Source organism: Pipistrellus hanaki, assembly GCF_964339955.1.
Source record: "Pipistrellus hanaki genome assembly, chromosome: 8".
Taxonomy (NCBI): domain Eukaryota; kingdom Metazoa; phylum Chordata; class Mammalia; order Chiroptera; family Vespertilionidae; genus Pipistrellus; species Pipistrellus hanaki.
Window position 1 is genome coordinate 52233901 of NC_140510.1, and position 12086 is coordinate 52245986.

The 12086-nt window shown below is 35.5% G+C and overlaps 1 protein-coding gene across 2 annotated transcripts in view; it reads left to right on the forward strand.

Moving 5' to 3' along the window:
- Positions 1 to 7206, forward strand: part of UBE2E3 (ubiquitin conjugating enzyme E2 E3) — a 73080-nt gene extending 65874 nt beyond the window's left edge. For both annotated transcript variants that reach the window (XM_084892624.1, XM_084892625.1), the window contains exons 4-6: positions 1213 to 1345; positions 4635 to 4782; positions 6569 to 7206. In XM_084892624.1, the coding sequence (XP_084748750.1) occupies positions 1213 to 1345; positions 4635 to 4782; positions 6569 to 6666 (379 nt within the window). In that variant the 3' untranslated portion in view covers positions 6667 to 7206. The remainder of the gene's footprint in view (positions 1 to 1212; positions 1346 to 4634; positions 4783 to 6568) is intronic.
- Positions 7207 to 12086: the final 4880 nt, after the last annotated feature.

Below are 12086 nucleotides of genomic sequence, written 5' to 3' on the forward strand. Positions count from 1 at the left end.
AGAAGCGGGTGCTTTTTTAAAGAATGTTTTTATTGATTTTTAGAGACAGTGGAAGAAAAAGGGAGAGAGAGAGAAACATTGATGCAAGAGTGAAACATCAATATATTGTCCCCTGCTACTCTACTCCCTCCCCACCACCTCCAACTGGGGGTGGAGCCCTCAAACCCAGGCATGTGCCCTGACCAGGAATGTAACCAGCTTCCCTCCACTGGACAACGCCCAACCAACTGAGCCCCGCATGGGCCAGGGCTCACAAGTAGATCATAAATCTAGGGGAGAAATATTGATGAACAGCAGGATATTTACATGGTTTTAAAGTGTCTGTCAAAAGGTTGCCTCTTGGTTGCAGGGAAAAGGTACTAAGTAAACAGTAGGAACATTGGACAGCACTTGATCTGGGTAATGAAAATTAGCATCACCAGTTAGGGACAGGAGAAGACCATATGCCTCTGGATGTGATATCCCGAGAAGAACACATCATCTGTGTACTGTCCTGGCCCGGAATGCACCACCAGCATCTAATCCTGAGGAAATATCAGAAAAGTTCAAAATGATGCACATTCTGTTAAAAAAAGAACTGTAGTTTTCAAAATGTTAATGTTACGAAAGTCAAAGGAAGGCAGAAAGACTCTATATTAAAGAAGAGTAAAGTTGCAGGACATACTTAGATGATCCCAAGACTGGATCCCATATCTGGAGAAAAATTAGAAGTTTGTTTTTGTTTTAAAGGCATTCTTGGATTAGTTGACAACATTATTTTGGAGATTGTAGGTTGAAGTAATGTGTTAATACTATATTTACTAAATTATAGCTGTATTGTGATTGTATACTGGGGATTATTTTAGAAAATTCATGTATTTATGGGGCAATGGCTCATAAAAAAGCACTTTGTGTATATGTGGGTGTATGTATACATATATATGTACATATACATAGAAAGAGAAGAAGGGTGAGATGAAGCATATGGGGCAGAATGCTAACAGAAAGAGATCTGGGTAAAGTAATATGATGTTCTTTGAAACACTTGAAGTATTTCCAATAAGTTTATACACATGCATGCACTCATTGGAACTTACCTCTTATTACTCTAATTTGCTAATTTACCTTTAATATTTAATTGATATAAGCTTTTTTTTTTTTTTAAATTGGTAACAGCTTTTAACATTCATTGCTTACAAATACACACATTGATCTTTAATTTCTTTTAAATAGTGCTGGGCCTAAAGGAGATAATATTTATGAATGGAGATCGACTATACTTGGTCCACCAGGTTCTGTATATGAAGGTGGTGTGTTTTTTCTGGATATCACGTTTTCATCCGATTATCCATTTAAGCCACCAAAGGTAAGAACTCAGAGGTACATTCTTTAATATTTATCCTTCTCCTCTAAAATCAGTCTATTTCAGAGGTTAAATGTGTATTAATGTAATCATTTTAACTTTTTTTTTATGATATGAAAACTTTCATGTATTAAGATATAACGGAAAGTAATTGATTTCTGTCTTTTACAAATAACTGTAATCAGCAGAAAGAGGGTATGTTAACTATAAATAAAAGTATACCATCAGAAAAGCAGATGGATTTTTGATATGAGGGAAAATATTCTGTGAACTTCCTTAGAAAAATACTGGGATTCAAAAGTAAACCTGTTTAACAGCTTCTAGAAATAAAGGGTTAAATAACTTGAATTTTGTGCTAAATACCTTATCTTTATAGATTAGCAAAATCTAGAAAACCATGGCAAAGAAGAGGGAAACTAATACCATTTAGTAAATGTATGTTGTGCCCTCTGTTGGTAGCATGTAGTAATGGGAATGAGGGTGACTGGGTGACTAAATGCCTCCTTGTTGTCTCTGAATATGAATTAGATGATAATGATTGGCAATTATTTGTCAAGTCTTGAACATAACCATTATTTAAATAAATTTCTTTTCGGATTTCTCATTATAAAATAAAATCGTCAGGCTAGCGGGTGAAACCACCAATATTAAGCCTGAGCATAATTATTTTGTTTCAGAGATTTCTGACATGCTAGGGAAACCTGTGCTATCAAGCCCTTAATTGTGATAAAACTTTTTCCTTTTCAACATAGTTCATTTTGTTCCCAAAGCTGTGTAAAATATAGATAGCAATTTAGTGCCTGAAAAAGAAAAAGGTAAAACCCAGACAGTACATTATCTAAGAAGGTAAGAATATTCCCACCAAGTGCTATTTACCTTAAATTGCAGATATCAAGGCTTTCTCGCCCCTAGAGGTATTAGCTCTCAAATATGGCCATCAGTTTTTTGAGTACTTTCTTCTTTGGTCCCATCAGAATTTAAGATCTTTAAATGGTTGCCTTGATGCTCTCAGTTATATATTGTATGTCTTGCTAGATCAATCAAATAAAGGCATAAGACCCTCATGTTAATAATAACATAAAGTTGATTCATATTCACATGACATGTTAAATGGCAGCATGTCACCAACTGTTCAACGGCATTCGGTATTATAGAAAACAAATAAAACTTTAGCAAAATAGCTCATGACTATATAGTGATATTTATTTTTACATGCCTCATTTTGCATATTGGAAAAGTGGTTTTAACATGATAGAAAATTAACAAAAAATTTGCAAGATTTATATTTTTTAAAATAATCTTTGTACGTTAATGGAAATCTGTTGAAGAAAAAGACTTCTTAGTATCTTTAATGGAAAATATAAATTGACTGAAATAAAGGTTTCAAACTGGTTACCTATCTGTGATTTATCATAATTGTTTTGGTTAATATTTTTAAAAATTAATTTAGCATGTAAGTATTTTTGCTGGTCTCATTTTAATTTTCTAACCCTTTAATGTTGATTAATTCCTTTTGCCTAAGGTATCATATACAGTATTATGAAGCATTCAGATCTCTAGGTGGACAAGTAAAAAAGAAATAAGACTTCTGTTATCTTACTGTTAGGTACAATTATTTCTCTACATACTGATTCTTTTTGAAGTTCAGAGAAGGAGTTGAGCTTCTTAAAGAATAATAAAAATTTAATTATTTTGTTCACTCATTGTTAATAGCTAATCAGATTCAAAATATTAATTGTATTGTGTTTGTAAACCATATAGTAGCTGTCAATAATCTGAACATGTGTTATTCCTGTATTAAATAGCAGAACTGTCTAATATAAATATAATGCAAGCTACACATGTAATTTTAAATTTTCTAGTAGCTACATTAAAAGAATAGAAACAGTGAATTAATTTTAATAATATATTTTATGTAACCCAGTATATCCAAAATATTGTAATTTCAAGCATTTAACCAGTATAAGAGGGAATTTTACATTCTCTTTTTGGTATTGAGTCTTTGAAATATGGTGTGTAATTTACACTTTTATCCCTTTTCAATTCAACTAGCCACATTTTAAGAGCTCTGTGTAACTAAATTAAAGCAACTCTAGAGGTTCATGGTCCCCCTCCCTTCACCCCTGCAAGGTCAGTAGTTTCTTCCCCGTTACCTTTAATTTTTTTGTTTTTAATTTTGTACCCTTATCAGAAATCCATATTTGAGGACTTTAATATTTTCTTCCCACACTCCATTTGGGATATTATACTAGTTCTAAGGGATCAAGAACTGTCCTTCTCCGCCCCTCCACCCCCCCAAACTCCAAATTAAGATTAACTACTCAGTGTTTGTGATTGTTTTGAAACTTGAAAGTATTTGTTCCTATGATTTATCCTCTTTTTCATGCATCTGGATATACACTTTCTTTATTCAGTAGCTTAAGACCTTGCTTGTTTTATTTTACGTAATTATCCAACAAGACAGTGAGCCAGTTGTGGAAATAAAAGAGTAGGAAATAGGTTGGTGATTTAACCAATCTTCCTCTAAATTCTTCAGTATATTCTGACATATGGCAAGAAATTAGCTGAGTCGATACTGATATTTTCTACTAACAAACTAATATAACTTTTCACTTTATGCTTAAAAAGTTCTTTACCAGACGAAACAGGTTTGGCTCAGTGGATAGAGCGTCAGCCTGCGGACTGAAAGGTCCTGGGTTCGATTCCAGTCAAGGGCATGTACCTTGGTTGCGGGCATATCCCCAGTGGCAGGTGTGCAGGAGGCAGCTGGTCGATGTTTCTCATCGATGTTTCTAACTATCTCTCTAACTCTTCCTTCCTCTCTGTAAAAAATCAATAAAATATATTTAAAAAAATTTTTTTTAATATATTTTTTCTTATATTTGAAAAGTTCCTCTTATCTTTGACATCAACACATTTTTGTTTTTCTCTTCTGTCTTTAAACAGGTATTGTGTGCACTCATGCTTGTGTGTATGGTGTGTACACACATATGTACATAGAATTGCTGTGTCATTCATTTTAATTAAACTAATTAAATCAGCTACTCACGTTGGTTGAAAATCAATATAGTTCTTGTTATACTGGGTAAAAACCAGATAATTTTTTAAACCAAATTAAAATGAAATCATTTGATTCTGTTAGCACTTAAACCCAGTATTCTATTAGCTCTTCAGTTAAATTATTTGCTATTTAGTATCGTGTGATATGTTACTGTTCATTTTTGCTGGTGAGAGTCTTAGTTGGTAAGAAAGCATTTCATTTTCTTCCTGTTTGTAACGTGACTGCCCTTAGGTTACTTTCCGTACCAGGATCTATCACTGCAACATCAACAGTCAGGGAGTCATCTGTCTGGACATCCTTAAAGACAACTGGAGTCCTGCTTTGACTATTTCAAAGGTTTTGCTGTCGATTTGTTCTCTTTTGACAGACTGCAACCCTGGTAAGCACATCTTTATTACCACATACAGTGAGGTTGTAGACACCAGTGCATTTTCTTGGTAGATTTGGAAAGTTAGTACTGTTGGTGGAAAGATCAGCATAAAAGATTAGCAAGGAAATTATCAATGCCATTTCTATTAGAATAGACCAAAAGTTTCACAATAACTTCCTGTGGTTTGTTAATGGACTACTAGCCTATACTTATTTTCTCCTTCTCATTGATGGACTCTGTTTTCTGAAGTGCATACCTGTACAGACCATTTTGACAGCAGTAAAGTGATGTCTCTAACTCCAGTGCCTCCTTTTCTTCCTCTCTGCCTCCATGTGCATCAAAGCAACCACTTAGTAATGAAGAACTTCTTGTTTTCTATTCCTTTTTGGATTATAGTTTGTTGTATTAGATGTAGTAATAGTGAAGAATATTAAAAAACTAGGTAATGAGATTGTTGGACTAGATTATGATTATATAAACTTAGAGGTTAAAGTCATTAGGACATAATTTATAACATTTAAAAGAAATGCCTAACTGCTACATGTGATCTTTAACTGAGGTATTGAATTGAAAAAAATAGGATTTTGTATGTTATTTCACTGAGGGGGTCAGTTTTTAAAAGAAGTTGACTTTTTCTAAACATTTGATTAATCACCAAAATCTATTACTACTACCTTTTGCCCAGCAGTTTTATATATGTGTATATATATATATAATAGATAGATAGATAGATAGATAGATAATTATAACATCATTTATTACAGCAAAAGATTGGAAACCACCTGACTGTCCATTAATAGAGGTTCTACGTATTAAAAAGAATGAGACAGCTCTTTATGAGCTGATAGAGAAAGCTTTCTAAGATATATTAAGTAAAAAAGTAAGACACTGGGCAGTGGGGAATATGGCAGATTGCTATTGAACACTTCATTGTAAAACTGACTCTAGAGCAGCCCAGTTTGGTCCTCAGTATTTTAGCCTTTTTAGTTTCTATGTCATTCAGCCTGCATACTACAAATTGTATCACTTTCTAGAAAACCAAACGAGTTCTGACTCAGCATTGTTTCATGTATTAAATTGGCAGCTGCACTTTATGTCTGCACTATTACGTAGTGCATTTTAACTTATTTTTTCCAGCAACATGTTATTTAAGATGTATTGTTGAGAATTCATTAGAATTAGTTCTGTGTGAAGCAGAATAAATGTATAATGTGGGGGGAAAAGAAGTAAGACACTGTTAAAAAAAAACACATATGCATAACAATGTATTCTACATGCTTGTACACATGTATATCTCTGGGTAGAAACGCTGTAAACGCTGTAACAATCACTTGCCATGGAAAAAACTCCTGAGTAATGGAGGTTTATATCTCAGATTCAATTTCCAGTTCAGAATTCTATTTAAAACAGAATGGTAAATTTTCATTTGGAGATAAGGATATTTGAGTGGACCAGGGTTAAGGATGAACCTGCAACCCAGGTCTGTGTCTTTGACTGGGAATCCAGCCTGGGACCTTCCTTGTGCAGGTCGACACTAACCACTGAACACACCGGCCAGAGCAGCATACTGATTATTGAATAAAATGCCAAGAGTAAAAAACGATTTTTGTATATTAAAAGTATACCCCTTTTATAAAAATCGTATTTATTAACACTCATTTTTCAGTTACAGGGCCTTTAGCTAAACTGAATATTAATATTAAGATGCTGCTAAAACTCAGCATTTCAGTTTAAAAGGATGTTAAAACTGTACCTTTTAGATATCTAATATTTTTTATTCTCCTCACTTTTCCAGCGGATCCTCTGGTTGGAAGCATAGCCACTCAGTATTTGACCAACAGAGCAGAACATGACAGGATAGCCAGACAGTGGACCAAGAGATACGCAACATAATTCACACAATTTGTATGCAGTGTGAAGGCGCAGAGGCATCTTCTCACTGTGCTGCAAATCTTTATAGCCTTTACAATACGGACTTCTGTGTATATGTTATACTGATTCTACTCTCCGCTTTTATCCTTTGGAGACTGGGAGGCCCCCCGAAAAGGTAAATGCTGTCAAGGGTAGAACTTTGTAGCTGTAGATTAGTTATGTTTAAAATGCCTACTTGCAAGTCTTGCTTCTTTGGGATATCAAAATGTATTTTGTGATGTACTAAGGATACTGGTCCTGAAGTCTACCAAATATTATAGTGCATTTTAGCCCAATTCATTATCTGTATGAAGTTATAAAAGTAGCTGTAGATGACTAGGAATTATGTCATTTGTATTAAACCCAGATCTATTTCTGAGTATGTGGTTAATGCTGTTGTGAAAAATGTTTTACCTTTTACCTTTGTCAGTTTGTAATGGGAGGATTTCCTTTTACCCTTTGTAGCTCAGAGAGCACCTGATGTATCATCTCAAACACAATAAACATGCTCCTGAAGGCATAGTTTCCTGTCGTACTATTTTAAGTCAGTCTTGTTAGAAGGTGTGTCTGAGATGATTGTTGATGAAATAAATTACAGATATGAAGATGACTACTAAAGACCAGTACAAATAAAGAAATTATTAAATAGAAAACATGTGGAATCTTATTAAATGTGTATAGTTTTTTGTTTTGTTTTTCCCCCCCTTTAAGTCCTATTGAGAGAATATAACGAACTTAAACATGGAAAATTGGCTTTTATTTTTTGTTTGTTTATTTCTCACCCATTGATATTTAGAGAGACTGTGAGGGAGTAATGGGGGTTGGGAGGGTGTGTGTGTGTGGGGAGAAATGCAAAGTAAGAGAGACACATATTGATTGCCTCCTGTAGGTACCCCCAACTGGGGCTAGGGATAGAACCTGCAGCTAAGAACTGAGGTATGTGCCCTTGACTGGGAATTGAACCCGAGATGCTTTAACCATTGAGTTAAACTGGCTAGGGTGGAAAATCGGATTTTAAGCTTTTGGTCTCAAAAATACATAAAGCTCTATTTTGATAATACTATATTTGCGGTAAAAATAAAATGAAATTCAGGCTCACTCAGGAATCTGATATTGTTTTATGGAGCATTTCATTTTCAAATTTGGTGATATCTCTTCACCATTGGAAAATATTGTCAGTTGACACAATCTGGTTGCTGTTGTATGTCTTGGTGTACTTTTTTTCGTTTGCTTCTGACCTTGGTCTTGAATGTCTATGGTGTATTGTGTGCATTTCCATTCTTACTGTGGCACTTGGCCAGCAGTTGTAGCCAGAGGCAGAGTTGAACACAGAAACCTTTTTCTGCCTGAAGGTAGATGAGAACTCTGGATTGGTGTGCAGATGTGGCTTTTTTTCTCGATTGCAAACATACCAAATCTTAATGGTTTCCCAGGTTATATAAATTCCTTCTTTCTAGTTGCAACTGTTAAATATTAGATTTCTTAAAAGGAGTTAGAATTGCTTTGCAGTATTTAGATATGATAAACAGTATAAATGTGCTATACTTTCCCTATGACAGGGATAAGTTCTGAGGTAATTCTCTGGTCATAGAACCAAAGTTGTGGAATATGAGGCACATGTCTTTTCCAGTCCTAAATAAGGAAATAGAATACCATCTCAAAATTTATAGAGTGGAATTATTAGCATAAAATGTATAGCTTCAAATAATAAAGTAACTAAGAATAGTGGTCTCCTATTGAGTGTCAATAGAAGTATTAAATTGGGGTAAAAGTAAAATTATTTGTATATCTACTTTTCACTTAAACTCTTCCCTTAAAAAAATCTCCCCATATTACAAAGGAATGCCAAACAAAGGGAGTATTTTGAAGAATTTAGGCCTAAGCCTATGAAAACCTCTAAGCTTTGACTATATTAAGTAAGTGGTGACCAATAATCTGTAATGGAGTCCAAGTCCATGTGATGAAAGTGGGGGCCTTTCTATAAGCTGCCAGGCTTTCTGTGTCGTTCAGCTGTAGGAAGTAGTTTTCCTCACTCCCAGTGTTGTCCGTTCTCCACCAGGAAGTATTGCATTTCTCTCTTAGTGCTAGAAACACCTTTGTTGCACTGAACGTTAGGATGTCTGGGGATGCCGTCATTAGACTTCCTTCGTTTGCTATCACCCTACAGACTGTCACGACCCAAGTTTGCTTACTTGTGGGCTGTGTTCTCAACTCACCTGGGGCAGAGCGGCGGGAATTGGTTCCTTGGAAGTATTTGTGGCTCTTGCACAAACTACCTTGGGAGCCTTGAAATAGATACTTAAACTTCAGTTTTTTCATTTGAAACAAAAGAGTTGAATTTGAATATTTCCATAGACTCTGTTAACCCTCAAAGTCCTCAGGTAATTCTAACCTTATAAAATTTGTTATGCTTGTTCTGCTCTCTCTGTCAGGGAACAGGCTACAGCTTTAAATGAACTAAAATAAAAACCAACTGTTTGGTTTACTATGAGGTTTCCTTAAAATTATGAAATGTTTAAATCTCTCTACTTTTGAAAAACTATAGCTCCACTTCCCAGTTACATAGGTAGTATTCATCTGTGTACACTTAAATAAGGGCCTTTTTCCTTAAAACTTTGCTCTAGATACAAATCGTAATATTTCTAAATGCAGACTTTTTTTTTTTTTTTCCATTAAGAGCAAATTTAACAAGTTAAAGTCTAAATGTAATTTTGTAAGTATTCAAGGATGGTCATGGCACCATGCATTCCATTGAGCCTGGAGTGTTCTAATTATGATCATACTAGAGGCCCAGTGCACGGATTCATGCACATTGAAAGGAAATGAATTAGAAGAAATATTTTAGAGGCTGGGGAGAGACCACAGGAGATGGGCCAGCAGGGGAGGGACTGCAGGAGGGCTCCAGGGTGTGTCCGGCTCATCTCGCCCAATCCCTATTGGGACTATCTTGCCCAGTTCCAACTGGCCAGACCCCAGCAGCAAGCTAACCTACTGATGGAAGCGTCTGCCCTCTGGTGTTCAGTGCACATCATAAAGACTGGCCAAATGAATGGTTGGACACTTAGTATATTATGCTTTTATTATATAGGATGCTGTCAGATACAACTATGCCAGGTACCACTTAGTTAGGGAAGGGCCCTAGCTCATCTAATGCCCCCTAAAGAGCTTTAGGAGAGGACACATTGGTGATCCTCAGTTGATAGCGAAACTGCTGCACAAATGGGCTAAATAACTTGTCCCAGATTATACAGCCAATATGATGTGCAGGTAGAGCCCCCATTCTTCACAACTAGGCTAAGAGTTTTTGTTATAATATCATAGTTAATATTATTGATAACTTACGAAAATTATTCAGTAAGATAAGGTAACAGTTTTCTATTTTAGTAAACCCTCATTTTAATAGTCTATTTTAAAAGTCTCGAATGGGACCTTGCAAAATAAGACTTTATTTGTACTTTCCAATGAATATGAGGTATGTTTATTTAGCTTCTGCCTTAGACACTGGTCATAGAAATACTTTTAACATCACTGATAAATGATGTTATTTTAAATCTGTTTAGCCGTACATCACATCAGGAAATCTACCTTTTCCACAATAACTAGTTATATTAGTTATCATTTTATTTTTTTTGCTAGGAAATCTTAAGTAATCATAGGGTTAAAATTGTGCGTTGACTAATGTACATGCTACTCTTTATAATAATGTTGAGGTGTTGTGTAGTTGAACTGAGTCCACTAACTTGCCCACGTGTATTATGTATATAAATAAAAGCTGAAGTGACCATCCAACTGTTGGACCAGTAACTATGATGTGCAATGACCACCAGGGGGCAGACGCTCAATACAGGAGTTGCTGAGCTGCGGTGACTTGGCAGCTGCAGTTCTCAGGTATCACATTCGAAACCAGAGAGGAGGGACCCTGATTCTGGGTTGTGTCACCGAGAACCTCCCTCTTGCAATCTGGGACCCCTTCAGGTGCACAAATCCGTGCACCAGGCCTGTAGTAACAACATAAGAATGACTCTATTGTAAAATGTAAGTCAGTTTCAGTCATACAGACTTCAAATGTTAACCTGCATTAGAATCATGTTAATGTAGTACATGAACAGTTTCAGTTGACCTTTATATTGTGGTCTTTGGAAAGAATTATGGCATGATATGAAACTATTTTTATAAAACCATTGAAAATTATCTTAAAAGACTGAGCTGATTCTACAATAATTACATTATCTACATATATTTTCATTAGTGTTCCTTATTTTAGATAAATAGAATATATAAATAATTTGTTTCATGTCTAAATGAAGTTTTTTTTTTTTTTCCAAGTAATACCCAAATAAAAAATAATTCATAGTTACATTTTAGTAGATAGGCACTATTTGAAACATCATTTTTTGTTGTCAGCTTTTGGTGGATAGAGTTCTTCAGTGATTTAAATGTGTACTAGAATGATTGATAGAATGTTTCTACAGTGGACTGATAGTTCTTTCAAAATGGTTATAAAGTGAATGTCTGGAACTGGTTTGTAAACTGCATTGCCAACTGTGTTAGGTGGTGTTAACGCCTTGTCAGATAGAATCGGTCTTGTTAATTAGCCATGAGGAGTGATCCTCTGCGGCGGTGCATAGGGACACACCCGGGCTGGCTTTCCTCCTTTCCTCCCTGACTGTGACACTCAGCCCTTCTCTGAAGGGAGTAAGTATCCTGGTTTCTAGCAGTATCTCTTGTTTTACTTTGCCCACCTCCTGTGTTCTCAATATCTTGGGGTTTCAGCAGCTCATGTGACTAGAAGCCCAAGGCGATAGTTAAAGGATAATACTCTTTTCGTAAGACCAAATGTAAGAAGCTAAGTTTGAAAATAAAGTAGAAAGGTAACATTACCCAGAATCAGGCACAGGGACCTGTGAACAGTGGTTAGTAATTAATTTAATTAGATGAGAACGAGTGATTTGACTGTTTCCAGTGTTTCCCAACCTTCTCTCATGATGAGAATCACCTGGTGGAGTTGTTAAAACACAGATTCCTGAATCCCAACTAAGAAGTGCTAAACTAGAATTTTTGGGAACATATAGGTAAAATTGCATACCTAACTTAGTGCTCTGTATATAACATCTGTGTTAGAGCACTAGTTAAGTATACAATTTTACCTATATGTTCCCAAAAATTCTAGTTTAGCACTTCTTAGTTGGGATTCAGGAATCTGTGTTTTAACAACTCCACCAGGTGATTCTCATCATGAGAGAAGGTTGGGAAACACTGGTTTAGGCAGCACAGCCCTGGGTGTGTTTAAATCGTCACTACCGTTAGGTTACATTGCTGAAATTCAATGAGGCTCCAGTCCTGTTTATGCAGGTCTACCCACCACAGAACATTAAAATCATTCCACACCCCCCCTCCCCCCC